Source organism: Oncorhynchus masou, chromosome 11, assembly GCF_036934945.1.
Source record: "Oncorhynchus masou masou isolate Uvic2021 chromosome 11, UVic_Omas_1.1, whole genome shotgun sequence".
In the NCBI taxonomy this organism is placed as follows: Eukaryota; Metazoa; Chordata; class Actinopteri; order Salmoniformes; family Salmonidae; genus Oncorhynchus; species Oncorhynchus masou.
The window spans coordinates 48,454,325-48,475,314 of NC_088222.1; the positions used below are offsets into that span (position 1 = coordinate 48,454,325).

General features: G+C 45.1%; 1 protein-coding gene across 1 annotated transcript in view; it reads right to left on the reverse strand.

Annotated features, from left to right (window-relative positions):
- The window catches only part of LOC135548778 (actin-binding LIM protein 3-like), a 148,103-nt gene that overhangs the window by 100,119 nt on the left and 26,994 nt on the right, over window positions 1–20,990 (reverse strand). Inside the window, exon 2 of the mRNA XM_064978685.1 lies at window positions 6,222–6,374. Coding sequence (XP_064834757.1) covers window positions 6,222–6,374 — 153 coding nt within the window. The remainder of the gene's footprint in view (window positions 1–6,221; window positions 6,375–20,990) is intronic.

The following is a 20,990-nucleotide window of genomic DNA, read 5'->3' on the forward strand; positions in this document are numbered from 1 at the left end:
CGGCTGGGGCCGACAGATGGGGTAGCAGTAGATGGAACAGGGGAGCCGCCACTACGCTAACGACACGGCGTTTAAAGTTAGTAGCCCTGGGCTAGTAGGAGCGTCAGCTCCGACGGAGGCCGGATGAAGGCACAGCGGATGGAGTATTCGTCGGCACACCAGTCGACAGAGAATCCAAGCCAGATGGCGAAAGAGGTATTGTGGAATTTAGTTTACTAACTACTGCTGTACACAACTTTTCTATTCATATACTGACCATAATGTCTATACACGTATATATATATATTTTCTGGATTTTTGTTTTAGATTCCATCTCTCACAGTTGAAGTGTACCTATGATAAAAATGACAGACCTCTACATGCTTTGTAAGTAGGAAAACCTGCAAAATAAGCAGTGTATCAGCAGTGTATCAAATACTTGTTCTCCCCACAGTATTAATATATATATATATATATATATATATATATATATATATATATATATATATATATATATATATATATATATATTCCGGACTCTGACATTGCTCATTCAGAAATTTCTTAATTTCTTTCTTTTAATTTATTTTATTATGTGTGTATTGTTTTGTATTTGTAGGTATTACTGCACTCTTGGAGCTAGAAACATTAGCATTTCACTCCACATGCGATAGTGTCTGCAAATCTGTGTACGTGACCAATAAACTTTGATGTGATTTAGAGAGAAGTACACCACTCGATTACCGTTAAAAAAAGAGAGATGTGATACCTTGCATCCCTATAAATAGCATAATAAACGTCAATGAGTCAAAAGAAATCCCCTCATGACAATGTTCATTTCATCTTCTTTCATCTAGATACAATAGTTACAGTATATGCCAAGATGACTGGACCAGTGTGGGTGAGTGTCTGTCCGTGTGTGTATGCGTGCGTGTGTGCTTGTTTTTTTATCAGATGAATGTGGGAGCTGCAGGCTACTGGTCTATTTCTACAGTATGACTGGCACCTCCCTCCTGCTTTTTTCTCTTTTGTCCTCCTCGCCATGGGGCGACAGATGACTTCCTGGGCCGACAGATGACTTCCTGGGCCGACAGATGACTTCCTGGGCCGCCACATACCCCCAGGACAGAGACAGAGAGAGACAGCGGGCAGGTCCAGCCCTGCTCCCCCCCCCCCACACAGCCGCCATTCTAGAGGCACCACTCATACTGTCCTCACAAGTGGAGCCTAATGGGAATATATGGCTTGGCAGACACTGTTTGTGTAGAAATTACTTTTTTTGCCTCTCCTCCCTGTCCTTTTTGGCCTCCTCCCCACTTCAATCCCAGCGGACTCTCCTTCTACTGCCTGGAGTTTGTCCAAGGACGCTCACTCACATCCCCCAACACATCTCCCAACAACTAACAAGAGATTGCATTGTCTCTGACACAGATAGGCTCTGTGGATTGGTGAGGTTCAAAGCTAGAAACACAGAGGCAAAAAGAGAAGTCTCTACAGGCCCAGTTGGAAGAGATGGTTGATTCATTAGTGCACTTAAGAGTTCATGGCTTGATACGGTAGAAGATTTCATCTAAACAGAATGTCGATGGCCAATGGAGAATCATTAGCCCTTGTTGAGGGAAAACTACTGAATCAATATTATAAAGTATTAATTACTTTAAACGTTAAAGGGCCAATGCAGCTGTTTTCATCTCAATATCAAAACATTTATGGGTGACAATTAAGTACCTTACTGTGATCACAGTTGACAACTCCATGGTGTCCCCCTCCCAGAGTGCAAAGAACCTTGGCGTGACCCTGAACAACATTTACATGACATTTTAGTAATTTAGCAAACACTCTTATCCAGAGCAACTTACAGTGCATTCACTTACTAAAGATAAATGCACCAACTGTATATCGCTCTGGATAAGAGTATCTGCTAAATGACTAAAATGTAAAAATGTAAAATGTAAGTAGAAGAGAGATTGACTGCATACATTTTTGTTTTTTATGTGAGAAATGCTATTGTGTTGAAAATTCCAAAATGTTTGTATAATCAACTTACATATAGCTCTGACAGACCTACTTACCCCACAAGACATGCCACCAGGGGTCTCGTCACAGTCTCCAAATCCATCAGTTATTCAAGGCTATCTACTGTTCTTATTTTACATTTGTGTAGTTCAGTCCTTGAGCTGTTCTTGACTATTGATGTTCTTCTGTGTTAAGTCACGTTTTATTTTTTTGCGTGTGAACCCCAAGTAGAGTAGCTGCTGCTTCAACAACAGCTAATCTGAACACTGTACAAAATAATACATGTCCTTCTTCTAAAAAGCTAGGCCTCCTAAAACAGATGACCTCCAAACGGCTTCTCATACACCTACAGGGGATTTTTGCTCTCTCTCTTTATCTTACATTTGAATATATGCTCTTATCCAGAGTGACTTACAGGAGAAATAATGGCTAAGTGCATTGCTCAAGGACACTTAAGACAGATTCTTCACCTAGTCGGCTCCGGGGATTCGAACCGGCAACCTTTAGGTTACTGGCCCAACACTCTTAACTGCTAGGCAACTTTAGAGGCAATCCTCACTTGTTCTCCTCCGTCTTTGTATGCAACTCTGTGGTGTTCTAAGGCGTGGGTTTCCCAATCTCGGTCCTTGGTGTTTGCCCCAGCACTACACAGCTGATTCAAATAACCAACTCATCATCAAGCTTTGATTATTTGAATCTGCTGTTTAGTGATAGGGCAAAAACAAAACATGCACCCGGGGCGGGGCGGGACCGAGTTTGGGAAACCCTGTTCTTAGGAATACTAGAATGACATAGACAATCTAGTGCCCACAATATTGCGACAACGGTAACTATTGTCTTGGAGAGATGAGGCCCTCTGTGCTAACTACCCAGTGAGGGCCAGAGAGGGCCAGGGAAGGCACATACAGGCCAGAGAGAGCGGGAGAGGGCCAGAGAGGGCCCAGACTAAGAGGCTGATGTGGTTAGGTACCTGCTGACTGTGGATACTGGATAGACTGCTGACTCCAGGATTCTATATTAGGTATTCTGTTTCCACATGGTCAGTTCTTTCCAGGTGCTCATGTCATTGTATTTCTTTACGCTTCCTCACACTGATAAGGTATAATATGAAACGTTTGCGTTTCAGTTTTCACCTGGCCACTGGCTCCCAGTGTGGGATGATGGCTCGTTCGGCGACCACAAGACTCATCAATGGCTTTTTGTGTGGTGAGGGAAAATCAATTTCATGCTTGGGCTGTCGGAACACTACAGACCGTCTGTATTGGTGTAGAAGCAGGTCAGGCACACATCTTGGCATGGATGTCCCCTGCGCATCGCTGCATCCCACCCTGTCTCACTGTCTCCCTCCCAGCTAGCACACAACACACTGAAAAAGGACATCATCCCAACCCGAGCAGAGGACTTCAAATGTGCGTGACTAAAAAAAACAACAATGAGGCTTTTACAAAATGTTTTTTTCCTTCCCTAATTCCATTTTACTCCCACTCCAACACAGGGACGTAGGCTTGTTGTTTGGCTCGGTTAAAAGGTCAGGCACACTTTCACCAACTCAGTACCGCTGCTGCAACACAACTTTCTAGAAATCTGCTGTGTGTGGGAGGAGTACACAGGTGTAGATTAGATTTGTCATGAGGATTAATGATGGCCAGTGGAAAACAAATGCACAGTGTAGCAGACAATGCTTGGTGTGCTCTGCCTAAAGCCATGAGACTACAGTGAGAAACATCTGCTCTGAAAGGCAGACAGACACTATCAGCTCACAGTGGGCTACCAGGTGGATAGACTGTGTTTCTGAGCTTAACGCCTGAGACCTGCAGCAGGTTAGGAAAAACACCTGCTGTCCACCAGGTCTACCTAACCCTACACACAATCCACATTCTCCACAACCAACCACCTCCCTACCTAACCCTACACACAATCCACATTCTCCACAACCGACCACCAGCCCTACCGAACCCTACACACAATCCACATTCTCCACAACCGACCACCAGCCCTACCGAACCCTACACACAATCCACATTCTCCACAACCAACCACCAGCCCTACCTAACCCTACACACAATCCACATCCTCCACAACCAACCACCTCCCTACCTAACCCTACACACAATCCACATTCTCCACAAACAACCACCTCCCTACCTAACCCTACACACAATCCTCATTCTCCACAACCAACCACCTCCCTACCTAACCCTACACACAATCCACATTCTCCACAACCAACCACCTTCCTACCCCTACACACAATACACATCCTCCACAACCAACCACCTCCCTACCTAACCCTACACACAATCCACATTCTCCACAACCAACCACCAGCCTTACACACAATCCACATTCTCCACAACCAACCACCTTCCTACCTAACCCTACACAAAATCCTCCACAACTAACCACCTCCCTACCTAACCCTACACACAATCCACATTCTCCACAACCGACCACCAGCCCTACCTAACCCTACACACAATCCACATTCTCCACAACCAACCACCAGCCCTACCTAACCCTACACACAATCCACATCCTCCACAACCAACCACCTCCCTACCTAACCCTACACACAATCCACATTCTCCACAAACAACCACCTCCCTACCTAACCCTACACACAATCCACATTCTCCACAACCAACCACCTCCCTACCTAACCCTACACACAATCCACATTCTCCACAACCAACCAACCACCTTCCTACCTAACCCTACACACAATACACATCCTCCACAACCAACCACCTCCCTACCTAACCCTACACACAATCCACATTCTCCACAACCAACCACCAGCCTTACACACAATCCACATTCTCCACAACCAACCACCTTCCTACCTAACCCTACACACAATCCACATCCTCCACAACTAACCACCTCCCTACCTAACCCTACACACAATCCACATTCTCCACAACCAACCACCAGCCCTACCTAACCCTTCACACAATCCACATTCTCCACAACCAACTACCAGCCCTACCTAACCCTACTCACAATCCACATCCTCCACAACCAACCACTAGCCCCCGGACCACTACTTCCCCACCACCAGCACCACCACCACCACACACACACACACACTGGCCAGATCCTCAGCAGGATTTCCACCAGCATTCCCCCCAGCACGCATCCCATTGCCCAGCCTCCTCTGTGCTGTAGGAGGAGAGGCTGAGGAGGGCAGGTCAGCCAGGAGCTGAGGTGTCTGTGGTGGCGGAGCTGGAGCTGTCAGATCAGCACCCTCAGTCTGCAGCTCTCAGACTCTCACTAGCCTTGGTAGGGCACAGTGAATGAGAGAGTGTGGGTGGAGGGAGTGCTGCTGCTGGGTCTAATGGTGGAAACAGACAATACCATAGGCAGGGACTGGAAAAGGAAAATACCATAGGCAGGGACTGATAGATACAGAGAGAGAGAGATAGAGAAATAGAGACAGAGAGGAATATAGGGACAGAGAGAGAGAGAGAGAGAGACTGAACAGATAATGAAAGAAAGAGAAGGGAAAAGGGCGAGAGATAAACAGAGACAAACAGGAAGAAAAGGAGCGAGAAAGAGAAGAGAGAAAAAGGGAGATTTCTATATGTTGTAATGGCAAACCCGATTGCTGTGCTCCAGAGCATGCAGGAAGGGCTCCTATTGGTTGATACTGACGGAGAGAGGAACCATCATTTCAGGCAGGTTGCCCCCTAACACCGTTACCACAGCAACAGCTTGCATAATAAACAAGACCACGTGAGCGCCGGCATTTTGGAAATCCTTCCTGACAATGGGAGGTGAAATGGCTTGCCTATTCTTCTCCTTACAAATACAGACTGTTAAAGGCACTACAAGCTGGTTTTCATGTCTTAGGTGAAATATGAGTAGAAAAGAGCATTCTGAAAATATTAAATACTCATTTATAGGTTTAATAATAAGGAAAAAATGACCAGATGGAAGTTGTGCTTGTCTTTATTTTCTTGTCTACCATGGTGAGCTCTTAGCAGGATTCCCTTGCTATTCCTTTATTTAGGATGTGTGTTTTTCTCCTGATCAGAGCCTTTGAGCAGCCCAGGGGGTGTCATGGAGACACATAATATCTGTCTCTCTCTCTGACAGCTAATGGTTTCTAATGGGACTGGCTGAGTGCTGCTGTACTGTGGAGGCTGGGCTGTCTAGAGAATAACCACACAGACAGACAGAACGACAGGCAGACGGGCAGACAGACAGGAAGCTGAGGGTCTTACCTTGGCAGGTGAAGCACTTGACGTGGAAGTGGAAATTCTGCACACGCACCACCTCTCCCTTACAGAGCTCCCGGCAGCGGAGACAGTGGATAGTCGCGGCACCACGCCCGCTGTTGCTGCTCGGGCTGCCTCCGCTGTGCTGGTACGGCCCTGCTAGAGACCACAGGAGAGGAGTGGTTAGATCAGTCATCACAAGTGCTGGACAGCTGCTGTACTGTACATCTGCTCAGTTGTTAGCAGAAGCAGAGCAGGCACTACAAAACAGCAATGTGCACAACAGTGCAAAAAATAAGGGACAACATCTGCGGTGGAGAATTGGATTAAAAGATATATCGTGGAATCAGAGCCAGCAACCAGAAGGTGTAGCTCAAGGTCAATCTCAATGTTACACTTCATCAGTGCTAATGAGTCGAGGAACAGCCAACAAAATGTATAGTACCCTCAGATAAAGGGTTGCGGTATGGTTGCCAGCGTGGGCCTAAATCACAGTCAGGGCCATCTTTTAGACCTGCCAATGCAATTAACATGCAGCCATCAGTAGGGGTATAATGGTTCACCAAACCCACAGTTCGGTATATCTGGCAGTTTCGGGGTCACGGTTCAGATTTAGTTACGGTACAGTGGAAAAATGAAATGCCAACAGTTACTGTAGTTAATTAGATTTTTTAGGGGGGCAAAATATGCCAAATTAAAAAGCACCCTACTTGTGGCCCAAAACCAGTTTCTGTGACATCATAAACAATTCTCCTGGCATTGTCTGTTGTGACAGGGACTGTTATGTCGGGCTCAAGTAGAGGTCTAAAAAGTTGGACCTGGACCTCCCACCCTGACAAATATGCATAAATACATTTTTCCAATATAGAGACCCGTTCCCAAACGGACCCGAAGACGTCCAGTTCCTTATAGACGTGGTCGGATCCGATTGAGGGAATTAGCAGGAAAGTCCATTTGTAAACCATCTTATTAACCAGAGATGATACAGCGCGAGTTGGAGCAGGCGGAGGAGGGGCCTTGCGGTGTGTGTACTTTGAGTGAGTGAAATGAGAGCAAGGAGGAGGGAGGGATAGGCAGCAACCAACCAAGCACACTTGTGCTAGCAGACTAACTTCTAGCTTATCATAACTAGGTTATTTGTCATCCAATATGATTACGTAGTACTCATCATATAATTCATTAAAATGCCTTTATTTGTATGGCATGTTCAGTAGAGACAAGGTTTTAAAAATCCGACGCGTTTCGGATTTGTAATCCGTGATAGTTTGCAAGTCCTGCCACATCCGACGTGCATCAGATCCAATGTAGTAGGATTCTATCTTAGTCCTGTATTGATGAGGGACTTCTTATAAGCGTCCGGGTTAGTGTCCCGCTCATTGAAAGGGGCAGCTATAGCCTTTAGGTCAGTGTTGATGTTTCCTGTAATTCATGGTTTCTGGTTGGAATACGTACGTACGGTCACTGTAGGGATGACATTGTCGATGCACTTGCTTGTAAGCAGGAATCAAGAGGATAGAGTCATGGTCATATTTCCAAATGGTGGGCGTGGGAGAGCTTTATACGCGTCTCTCAGAGATGTCAGTCAGAGATGGAAATATGTACAATGTGTACAATATGTGTGAATGTCAAATAGTAAATGATGCAGCATGGTTGACCACAAGACCTATATGCATTAGTGATCTTTTTGGAAGCTAAATCTATTATTTAGACAACTAAAATAGTCTAACGCCAAAGGGATTAAAACAGCCCTAGAGTGTGCAGCATGTCCTCTGGCTGGACCAAAATCCATCATTCTTAATGCCCCGTCATCACTCAGTTAGGAGGTCATGTCCTCAGGTCCAGCTCTACTATTGAAATCTGAAATAGAGTGATTTGAAACCAAGTCTGTCTGGTCTTATCTTATCTCTCTCTAACTAGACTCTCTGTCTGGGAGGATTACTTTTCCCAATGGCTCGCATTAACAGAGGGCTGAAAATGTAACTAAAATGGGATGAGAAGTAGAAAACATACAGTGCAGCTATCAGGCTAGTGTGAGAATGAGGCAGTAGTGGTTTAGTGAAGCCCAGAAGAGCTATGGTGACTGGTGTTTGGTTGACCTGCCAACTGACTGCCTCGATGTTTCGTTGAAACAGACCAACAGACAGAGACCTACTGGAGATAACATATTGGCTTGTTCTGGGCTTGATAGTCACACAATACCCAGGGTTCTTAGAAAGCCACTCACCCTTAGAGATCAAGTGGGATTTGGGATCCAATTGATTACAAAATGCCTTTTCAGTGTCAGCACTTTGGAGAAGAAGGCCACATTAAGAGGGTGCCCCAGGACGATGTTAAGCCAGAGTCTGAAGCTGTCCAGCTGAATTTATTCACAGCAGGGAGTGATACAGAACAGCTACAGCAGCCCCATGAGTGTCTGTGACATACGCAGAAGCAAAGCAGACAGCAGACAAAAGGGGGCTGAAGATAAGTGGGAAAATCAACAAGTCTTCCTCATGAAGGATCACCAAACAATGGCCTCCTAAATAACTCACAGAGTCGCCAGCCACTCAAAGGCTGTATTCATTCACCACAGGAAGGAACAAACACGCATTGAGCTGGTTATCCATCATTCTGCAGTAGCCTGATCACTTAAGAGAACGACTACACGACACACACAACACAATCTATGTTTTTATCTCTTGTGGGATGGGTTATTTATTTGGTAGGCCTAATACTGCACTTGACATTGGCATTCATAACACCTTCTATGAATCATGAGATTACCCATTTCCCTAAGATGTTGTGTTTGTGGGGCTTGTTTGGATTTGAACAGTGTGGCAGTGCAGCCCATGGGAGCCTGTGTCCCAAACTGCACAATGAGAGGAGAGGACAGGTGTAATCTATGTATGCTGCTTGGTGACGAGGCGTGCGACACACACACACACACACACACACACACACACACACACACACACACACACACACACACACACACACACACACACACACACACACACACACACACACACACACACACTACAGAGTGGGGGCATGGGGAATTACAGTTCTCTCATCCCCTGTGTGGAACTGTCTAAATCCCTATTAGAGGAGAGGAAACCGTACACTCATTTCCCCTCCCTCAATGGACATTAATGGAACAGTGCATGTAGATAAAATGGTTCATCTCTCAAAAGGATGATGTGTTGTGTACATCCGGCCTAAATGCAGTGTCCCAATAAAACCCGGCAGAAATATGCCACAAACTTTAATCCAATATATTTCCTTGTTATTTAGTCATAAATATCCATGTTATGGTTCTAATCCACTATAACATAATCCACAGTAACCCCACAGTAGTCCTTAAACCAAATGCTTTACGGTAAGCATTTGATGCTATTAGGCCTATTACAGTATAACCACACCAGTGAGGTCCACTGGCCTCACACTGAAATCAAGGCTATTAGCTCTAAATTGTGCTTCTAATTGTCCTGTCACCGGTGTGAGTGTGTTCTGCCCGGGAGATTAGTGTCTGAGAGGATGGCCCTAGATTGGACGTGACGGCCAAGGCTCTGACTTTGTCTGTAGTAGACTACTATAGTATACAACTCCCACACTTAAGACTCAGTGTGGACAAGAGCCGGAGACCAGCAGCGAATCCATTGCCAGGCTGACGGAGTACAGGATGGGGCGGTACAAAAGAGATAATGATGGGCCTGGCTACGTAGACAAAAGACAGGTCTCAAGTTAAACGTGCTCCTGATTGCCAGTCATATGATCATTTTAGTTGTTGTTTTGTTTTTGTTGTATGTCATTTCTGTTGACCCCAGGAAGAGTAGCTGCTGCTAATGCAACAGCTAATGGGGACCCTAATAAAATAGCATTAATAATAATAATATATATTTTTTAAGATAATGATGCATGGTTGTCATCATCATCCTCATTAGCATGGCAGTTCTACTGTAACACCGGATCAAATCTGTAGGCCTACAATTCAACACAAATCAACTCCCAACTGAGGAGAGGAGAGAACAAGAGAACAAAGGAAGGAAGAGATGCATGAGACAAACATCCAGTTAACTTCCTCAGCCACAGCGCCACTCACTGAGAGTGACAGCTCCCTCTTGTCCTCCATTCATCGGGCTCTCTGTCTGATGGTGCTGTTTATTCCACCAAGGAACGACACCCAAGCTCTCTGAACGCGCGTGTGTGTGTGAGTGGAGCACAGGCCAGGCATTTATCAGGTGTGACTGCTATTGACTAAGGATATGAGCTGTAAATCAGTCTGTGAGTGGAGCTGTGCACCTGCTTATAATGCGCTGCTGGCTTTAAGCATTACACTGCTTTAGTCCAATAGAAACTCCCCACATCCCACGCTCCATTAGGAAAACATTACACTGGGTTTTGGTGAATATTTGCATCAGGTGGAAATGCTTTGGTATCGATGACACTGACCAATAGTCTCAGCAATTCCATTGTGTGTCATGTTGTTTTCCCTCTGTCTGCTGACAACAGCTTCACCTCTTTACAATAGAGAAATTCTTTGACATGGCAAACTTCCTTATGTGGTCCCGAGTGGCTCAGTTGGTAGAGCTAAGCACTTGCACCACTAGAGTTGTGGGTTTGATTCCCATGGGGGAACAGTACGGAAATGTATGCACTCACTCCTGGATAACTAAATGTAATGTAAGTATCCTTATGATTGTTTCAATCTATTGTAAAAACACTCATCAGAAATGGCCTACATTGCCACATAAAAGTGATTTGTTTGCATATGATCCTGGGTAAACAACCAGTATGATTTGCTGAGTACATTTTATCTCTGGCTGAGACGGAGCTGTGAGGTCTGGCTGTGTTGAAAAGCTTAGAGGGGAGGGGAGGGAAGGGGAAAAGTGGAGGGCCAGGCATCATTGTCACCTCACCGTGATGGTGTAATCAGTAGGGACTCAAGAGTGACCTGCCGCCAGGATTTATGGGTATTATCTTGCCTCTGTGACAGGGTGAGACGTCAGACAACAGGGGTCAGACTGGATCTGGAAACTCAATGATTGGCACCCTCAGGTCAAGGTCAAGTTCAGGCAGAAGAACACAGAGGCAAAATAATACAATCACACTACATAACCAAAAGTATGTGGACACCATCGTCAAACAATTCATCCCAAAGGTGTTCGATGGGGTTGAGGTCAGGGCTCTGTGTAGGCCAGTCAAGTTCCTCACTCATCTCGATAAATAATCTCTGTATGGACCTCATTTTGTGCACGGGGGTATTGTCATGCTGAAACAGGAAAGGGCCTTCCCCAAACTGTTGCCACAATGCTGGAAGCACAGAATCGTCTAGAATGTCATTGTATGCCGTAGCGTTAATATTTCCCTTCACTAGAACTAAGAGGCCGAGCCCGAAGCATGAAAAACAGCCCCAGAAATATTATACCCTCTCCACCAAACTTTACAGTTGCATTTGGGCATGTAGCATTCTCCTCGCATCCGTCAAGCCCAGATTCAGCCAAGCCCGGACTGCCAGATAGTGAAGTGTGATTTAGAGAACCTATTTCAACTGCTCCAGAGTCCAATGGCGGCGAGCTTTACACCAATCGCAACGACGCTTGGCATTGCACATGGTAATCTTAGGCTTGTGTGCAGCTGCTGGGCCATGGAAACCCATTTCATGAAGCTCCCAACGAACACTTCTTGTGCTGACGTTGCTTCCAGAGGCAGTTTGGAGCTTGGTAGTGAGTGTTGCAACCCAGGACAGACCATTTTTACGTGCTTCAGCACTCACTAGTACCGTTCTGTGAGCTTGTGTGGCCTACCACTTCACGGCTGAGTCGTTGTTATTCCTAGATGTTTCCACTTCACAATAACAGCACATACAGTTGACCGGGGCAGCTCAAGCATTGCAGAAATTTGACTAACTGACTTGTTGGAAAGGTGGCATCCTATGACAGTGCCACGTTAAAAGTCACTGAACTGTTCAGTAAGGCCATTCTACTGCCAATGTTTGTCTATGAAGATTGTATGGCTGTGTGCTTGATTTTATACACGTGTCAGCAACAGGTGTGGCTGAAATAGCAGAATCCACTAATTTGAAGGGATGTCCACACACTTTTGTATAATAGTGTATTTAACACTCTTGTATAATAGTGTATTTGACTCTCTACTGGTTACACTGACTTTTGGCCTCCCATCCTATTCTAACCACCTCTAGCCGGCTTTGTATTCATGTTACTTGATAACATTTCTGTACAATATGATCTTGTTGCCAACTGATGCACATTCAGATGTCATAAATCAGCACTGCAGATCTCTCCCCGTCCTCTGCCGTGCCTTGATTGTATTACTGTTGATGATATCTGAAAATGTGCATGTACACCCTGGCCCACCTACTGTTGCTAGCCCCAATTCTGACTTGTGCCCTGATATCTGCGTCACTGACTTCTGTTCCCGTAAAAGCCTGGGTTTTCTGCACGTTAAAACTAGAAGCTTATTACCTAAAATGGATCAATTGAAAGTGTGGGTTCACAGCTCCAATCCAAATGTATTGGTCATTACTGAGACCTGGTTAAGGAAGAGTGTTTGTGTTACTGATGTTAACCTTTCTGGTTAGAACCTTTTTAGGCAAGACAGATCTTCCAAAGGTGGGGGACCGGCAATCTTTACCAAGAATCACCTTCAGTGCTCGGTTGTCTCCACCAAGTCTGTCCCCAAACAATTTAATCTGCTGGTTGTAAGCATGGTTTTAAGCATTAAACTTTCAAATAGCTATTTGTTGACTGTTGCTGGGTGCTATCGTCCGCTATCATCACCGGCCTGTACCCTACCTGCCCTAAGATCTCTCCTGGGCCCTAAATATTTCTCAGATTATTACCAATCTCACAAGGTATGACTCCAAACACCCAGAAAAGGCTACTCTCCTTGATGTTATCCTGGTACAAATCTGTCGTTCTGCCCCTGAACAGGCAGTTAACCCACTGTTCCTAGGCCGTCATTGAAAATAAGAATTTGTTCTTAACTGACTTGTCTAGTTAAATAAAGGTAAAATAAAATAAAAAATAAATAAAATATTAAAAATAATCCTGATACATATCAGTCTGGAGTTTTCTGTAATGATCTAAGTGATCACTGTTTAACAGCATGTGTTCGTAATGACTGCTCTGTGAAACTACGTGTCCTGATTTGTCATAGACGCTTGCTAAAAAATTAGCAAGCCTTTAATGAGCAAGCCTTCCTTCATGAACTCGCCTCTATAAAATGGTATAGAATCAGCTTTTCAATATTTTCAATGGTATTGTTAACAAACACGCCCACATAAAGATAATGAGAATTAAAAAACAGGTTCAGCCCCTGGTTCGACAGTGATCTTGCAGGGTTCCTCCACCTCAAGAATTGCATTTGGTGAAAGGCTCAGCACATGCATACTCTGGCTGACTGGCTCTCGTTCAGGCAAATAAGAAATAAGTGCACGCCGGCCAAAGTTAGAGAATTGTTCCTTAATAACTATCTGTGGGTCTAACCCCAAGAAGTTCTGAAAAAAATGGTTAAAGTCCTGGAAAATAAAACCTCCTCACAGTTGCCCATGTCCCTTAAAGTTGATGATACGGTTGTTACTGACAAGAAGCACATGGCTGAGCTCTTTAATCATCACTTCATTAAGTCAGGATTCCTATTTGACTCAGACATGTCTCCTTGCCCATCCAACATTTCCTCATCTCCCACCCCTTCTAATGTGACTAGCCCTGATGAATCTCTCTTTTTTCCCCTGCCCCGCTACAAAGTTTCTCCCTGCAGGCAGAGGAGCAAAAGGAGCTCCTGAAACTTGACCCCATTAAACCATCTGGGTCAGATGGTTTCAACCCTTTCTTCTTTAAGATTGCTGCCCCATATTAGAGGTCAACAGATTACTTGGAATGGCCGATTAATTAGGGCCGATTTCAAGTTTTCATAACAATTGGTAATCGCCATTTCTGGACACCAATTAGATTGGACTCCATGAGGAAACTGAGTGGCAGGCTGACTACCTGTTTTGCGAGTACAGCAAGGAGCCAAGGTAAGGTGTTAGCTAGTGTCACGTTCTGACCTTAGTTCTTTTATTTAGGTCTTTGTTTTAGTATGGTAAGGGCGTGAGTTGGGTGGGTTGTCTATGTTAGTTTGTCTATTATTTTCTATTTCTGTGTTTGGCCTGGTATGGTTCTCAATCAGAGGAAGCTGTCAATCATTGTCCCTGATTGAGAACCATATTTAGGTAGCCTGTTTTCCATTGTGTTTGGTGGGTGGATATTTTCTGTTTAGTGTTGTGTTGCACCTTACAGGACTGTTCGTTGGTTGTTCAGTGTTCATTACAATATTTAAAATATGAACACTTACCACGCTGCACCTTGGTCCTCCTCTCCTTCCTCAGACGACAAGTGTTACAGCTAGAATTAAACTTATCTTGTAAAAAACAATCAATCTTAACATAATCACTAGTTAACTACACATAGTTGATGATATTAATAGTTTATCTAGCTTGTCCTGCATTGCATATAATCGTTGCGGTGCATGTTAATTTATCATTGAATCACAGCCTACTTCGCCAAACGGGTGATTTAACAAGAGCATTTGCGAAAAAAGCACTGTCATTGCACCAATGTGTACCCAACCATAAACATCAACGCCTTTCTTAAAATCAATACACAAGCATGTATTCTTAAACCTGTATATCTAGTTAATATTGCTGCTAACATGAATTTCTTTTAACTAGGGAAATTGTGTCACTTCTCTTGCGTTCTGTGCAACAGAGTCAGGGAATATGCAGCAGTTTGGGCCGCCTGGCTCGTTGCGAACTGTGTGAAGACCATTTCTTCCTAACAAAGACAGCCAACTTTGTCAAACGGGGGATGATTTAACAAAAGCGCATTTGCGGGGAAAAAAGACAATCGTTGCACGGAGGTACCTAACCATAAATATCAATGCCTTTCTTAAAAACCATATATATATAAAACAGTATATATATAAAACAGTATATTTTTAAAACCTACATATTTAGTTAAAAGAAATTCATGTTAGCAGGCAATATTATCTAGGGAAATTGTGTCACTTCTCTTGCGTTCATTGCACGCAGAGTCAGGGTATATGCAACAGTTTGGACCGCTGGCTCGTTGCGAACTAATTTGGCAGAATTTTACATAATCATGACATAACATTGAAGGTTGCGCAATGTAACAGCAATATGTAGGCTTATGGATGCCACCAGTTAGACAAAATACGGAACGGTTCCGTATTTCACTGAAAGAATAAACATTTTGTTTTCGAAATGATAGTTTCCGGATTTTACCATATTAATGACCTAAGGCTCGTATTTTTGTGTGTTATTATATTAGAATTAAGTTCATGATTTGATAGAGCAGTCTGACTGAGTGGTGGTAGGCAGCAGCAGGCTCGTAAGCATTCATTCAAACAGCACTTTCCTGCGTTTGCCAGCAGCTCTTCGCAAGACTTCAAGCCTATCAACTCCCGAGGTTAGGCTGGCAATACTAAAGTACCGATTAGGACATCCAATAGTCAAAGGTGTATGAAATACAAACAGTATAGAGAGAAATAGTCCTATAATAACTACAACCTAAAACTTCTTACCTGGGAATATTTAAGACTCATGTTAAAAGGAACCACCAGCTTTCTCATGTTCTGAGCAAGGAACTTAAACGTTAGCTTTTTTACATGGCACATATTGCACTTTTACTTTCTTCTCCAACACTTTGTTTTTGCATTATTTAAACCAAATTGAACATGTTTCAGTATTTATTTGAGACGACATTGATTTTATTGATGCATTATATTAAGTTAAAATAAAAGTGTTCATTGTTCATTCAGCTACCCGGGGTGGCAGGGTAGCCTAGTGGTTAGAGCATTGGACAAGTAACCAGAAGGTTGTGAGTTCAAACCCCTGAGCTGACAAGGTACAAATCTGTTGTTCTGCCCCTGAACAGGCAGTTAACCCATTGTTCCCAGGCTGTCATTGAAAATAAGAATGTGTTCTTAACTGACTTGCCTGGTTAAATAAAGGTAAAATAAATAAAAAATTGTCATTATTACAAATGTATATATAAAAATCAGCAGATTAATCGGTATCAGCTTTTTTTGGTCCTCCAATAATCGGTATTGTTATCGACGTTGAAAAATCATAATTGGTCGACCTCTAGCCCCTATCATCGCAAAGTCTATCTCCAACCTTTTTAACCTGTCTCTCCTTTCTGGGGAGGTTCCCATTGCTTGGAAGGCAGCCACGGTTCATCCTTAATTTAAAGGGGGAGATCAAGCTGATCCTCTGTTATAGGCATATTTCTGTTTTGCCCTGTTCATCAAAAACGTGTCAATAATCAACTGACTGGCTTTCTTGATGTCTATAGTATTCTCTCTGGTATGCAATCTGGTTTCTGCTCAGTTTATGGATGTGCCACTGCAACCTTAAAGGTCCTCAATGATGTCACCATTGCCCTTGATTCTAAGCAATGTTGTGCTGCTATTTATTGACTTGGCCAAAGCTTTTAGTACGGTAGACCATTCCATTCTTGTGGGCAGGCTAAGGAGTATTGGTGTCTCCGAGGGGACTTTGGCCTGGTTCGCCTACCTCTCTCAAAGAGTGCAGTGAATAAAGTCAGAAAATCTGCTGTCTCAGCCACTGCCTGTCACCAAGGGAGCACACTAAGGCTCAATCCTAGGCCCCACACTCTTCTCAATTTACATCAACAACATAGCTCAGGCAGTAGGAAGCTCTCTCATCCATTTATATGCAGATACTCAGCTGGCCCCTCCCCAGATTTTGTGTTAAATGCTCTACAACAAAGCTTTCTTCGTGCCCAACAAGCTTTCTCTACCCTTAACCTTGTTCTGAACACCTCCAAAACAAAGGTCATGTGGTTTGTAAGAAGAATGCCCTTCTCTCCACATGTGTGATTACTACCTCTGAGGGTTTAGAACTTTAGGTAGTCACCTCAGACAAGTACTTGGGAGTATAGCTAGACGGTACACTATGCTTCTCTCAGCACATATCAAAGCTGCAGGCTAAAGTTAAATCTAGACTTGGTTTCCTCTATCGTAATCGCTCCTCTTTCACCCCAACTGCCAAACTAACCCTCATTCAGATGACCATCCTACCCATGCCAGATTACGGAGACATAATGTATAGATCGGCAGGTAAGGGTCTCGAGCGGCTAGATAATCTTTACCTTTCGGCCATCAGATTTGCCGCCAATGCTCATTATAGGACACATCACTGCACTTTATACTCTTCTGTAATCTCTGTATACCCATTGCAAGATGCTTATTTCTAAAACCCTCTTAATCCTCACTCCCCCCCTATCTGAGATATATACTGCAGCCGTCATCCTCCACATACAACACCTGTTCTGCCAGTCACATTCTGTTAAAGGTCCCCAAAGCACACACATCCCTGGTTCGCTCCTCTTTTCAGTTTGCTGCAGCTAGTGACTGGAATGAGCTGCAACTAACACTCACACTGCACAGTTTTATCTCAATCTCTTCATTCAAAGACTCAATCATGGACACTCTTTCTGACATTTGTGGCTGCTTTGCGTGATGCATTGTTGTCTCTATCTTCTTGCCCTTTTTGCTGTCTGTGCCCAATAATGTTTGTACCATGTTTTATTTTGCTGCCATGTTGTGTTGGTCCCATGTTGTTGTCATGTTGCGTTGCTGCCATGGTGTGTTGTCATGTGTTTCTGCCTTGCTATGTTGTTGTCTTAGGTCTCTCTTTATGTAGTGTTGTGTGGTCTCTCTTGTCGTGATGTGTTTTTCCTATATTTATTTATTTATTTTTTAAATCCCAGCCACTGTTCCTTTTGCCTTTTGGCAGGCCGTCCTTGTAAATAAGAATTTGTTCTTAACTGATTAGCCTTATTAAATAAAGGTTAAATAAATCAAATAAAAAGAGAGTTTTGTGAAAATGTGGTCACATAAAAAAACTGAACAAGATTTTAAATTCTGTTACAAGACATTGCAACAGGATAATTTGACAGGTCACAGCTCTTCACCGTTTGTTAGGTAGAATAAAAAGTGACATGATAAGGTGCACACGCACCCACACACACAGACACAGTCACACACAAACGTATGCACACACACACACTCCAGGTGGCTCGCCTCGCAGCTTTCTTTGGCCGCTGTGCCACTCTCCCTGTCCCTCTCGTGCCATCTGGGTAGAGAGGCAGAGCCAGCATCCAGGATGCCCCTCCGGAACTGGCAGCAGAACCAACTAAGCTTCTGTCTTCTCTTTGGATGCTACTCTGTCATCGCTTTGCTAGGAAGACTCTGCAACTCAATACAGCGCCTTCAGAAGGTATTAACACCCCTGGACCTTTTCCACATTTTGTTGTGTTACAGGCTGAATATAAAATTTATTAAATATATATGAATTTTGTCACTGGCCTACACATAATACCCCATAATGTAAAACTGGAATTAAGTTTTTTGAAATTGCCACTCAGGGAAATGCCTAGAGTGGGCCAACGCCGTGTGGGGAGAAGGAGATGCGGCACTGGACCATTTAGAGGATTTCACCCGCCGTTTCTGGGCAGTCTCTACCATCTGAGGAAGGGGACGAGGAGCGCCCAGGAGTTCACAATGGACTTTCAGACCCTGCCCGCCGGTGCGGGATGGAACGACAGGGCCCTGATCAACCACTATCGCTGCAGTTTGCGCGAGGACGTCCATCGGGAGTTGGCATGCAGGGACACCACCCTCACCTTCGACCAGCTGGTGGACCTGTCCATTTGGTTGGATAAACTGCTGGCTACCCGCGGACGTCCAGAGCGGGATCTGTCGGTTCCATCCCCCAGCACCACCGCTCTGATTCCCATGGAGCTGGGAGTGCTGTGTGCAGGGAGACCAGAGGAGGATCCGTCTCGTGCACCATCTGTGGCCGCAGAGGTCACACTGCCGGTCGGTGCCGGGTTGGTTCCTCTGGGGATCGAGGCAGCAGTCAGGGCACTCTGGTGTCACCCCAGGTGATCCGGCACCATTCTCACTCAGAGCCCTCTGTTGCACACATGTTTTGGTATGTCACTTTTCCTGAGTTTTCCCCGCATTCCCAGCATAAGGCGCTCGTCGATTCAGGCGCGGCTGTGAATTTCATTGACAGATTGTTCGCCCATAGTTTAGGGATCCCCATTGTTTCCGTGGCTGTGCCCTTCCCCGTTCACACCTTAGACAGTCGACCATTAGGATCAGGGCTAATTAGGGAGGCCACCGCTCCCCTGGGCATGGTGACGCAGGGGGGTCACAAGGAGAGAACCAGTCTCTTTCTCATTGACTCTCCTGCGTTTCCAATGGTGCTAGGCCTACCCTGGTTAGTCTGTCATGACCTCACTGTTTCATGGCAATGGAGGGCTCTCACGGGGTGGTCACCAGAGGGCTCGGGGAGATGTTTAGGGGTTTCCGTTGGTGCTACTATGGTGGAAAGTCCAGACCAGGTCTCCACCGCGCGCATTTCCCCTGAATATGCCGATTTGGCTCTCGACTTCTCCAAAAATAAGGCGACTCAATTACCACCCCATTGACGGGGGGATTGTACGATAAATCTCCTGGTAGACGCTGCACTACCCAGGAGTCACATGTAGTATCCCCTGTCACAGGCGGAGACGGCGGCTATGGAAACATATGTCTCCGAATCCCTGCATCACGGGTACATTCGGTCCTCCACTTCACCCGCCTCCTCAAGTTTATTTTTTGTGAAGAAGAAGGAGGGAGATCTGCGCCCGTGTATTGACTATCGAGGTCTAAACCAGATCACTGTGAGGTACAGTCACCTGCTACCTCTCATAGCCACAGCGATTGAGTCAATGCACGGGGCACGCTTCTTCACCAAACTAGATCTCAGGCGCGCTTACAACCTGGTGTGTATCCGAGAGGGAGACAAGTGGAAGACGGCTTTCAGTTCTACCTCAGGGCATTATGAGTACCTCGTCATGCCGTACAGGTTGATGAACGCTCCATCAGTCTTTCAAGCATATGTAGATGAGATTTTCAGGGACATGCATGGGCAGGGTGTAGTGGTGTATACTGATGACATTTCGATATACTCCACTACACGTGCCGAGCATGTGTCCATGGTGCGCAGGGTGCTTGGTCGTCTGTTGGAGCAAGTCCTGTACGTCAAGGCTGAGAAATGCCTGTTCTTCCAACAGTCCGTCTCCTTCCTAGGGTACCGCATTTCCACCTCAGGGGTGGAGATGGAGAGTGACAGCATTTCAGCCGTGCCTAATTGACCGACTCTTACCACGGTAAAGCAGGTGGAGCGGTTTCTAGGGATTGACAATTACTACTGGAGGTTTATCTTTGGTCAGGTAGTCGCTCCCATTACCTTACTGCTAAAGGGGGGACCGGTATGTTTGCAGTGGTCGGCTGAGGCGGACAGGGCTTTTGGTCACCTGAGGGCTCTGTTTCCCTCGGCTCCCGTGCTCGCCCATCCGGATCCCTCTTTGGCGTTCATAGTGGAGGTGGACGCGTCCAAGGCTGGGATAGGAGCCGTGCTCTCCCAGCGCTCGGGTACGCCACCAAAGCTCCGCCCCTGTGTCTTCTTCTCAAAGAAGCTTGTCACAACACAACTGATTGGCTAAAATGCATTAAGAAGACACAAAATTCCACAAGAACCTCCATCCATCCATCCACAGCACTGAGACGATGCCCGGATCCCCTCCAAAAGAGCCTGAAGTGGGGAGAAAGGGGGCACACACACACACACACAGACACAGGCAGGCCGTGAGGCCAGCAGGCCACCTGTGAGTGGGCTATTATGGCCACTTTTAT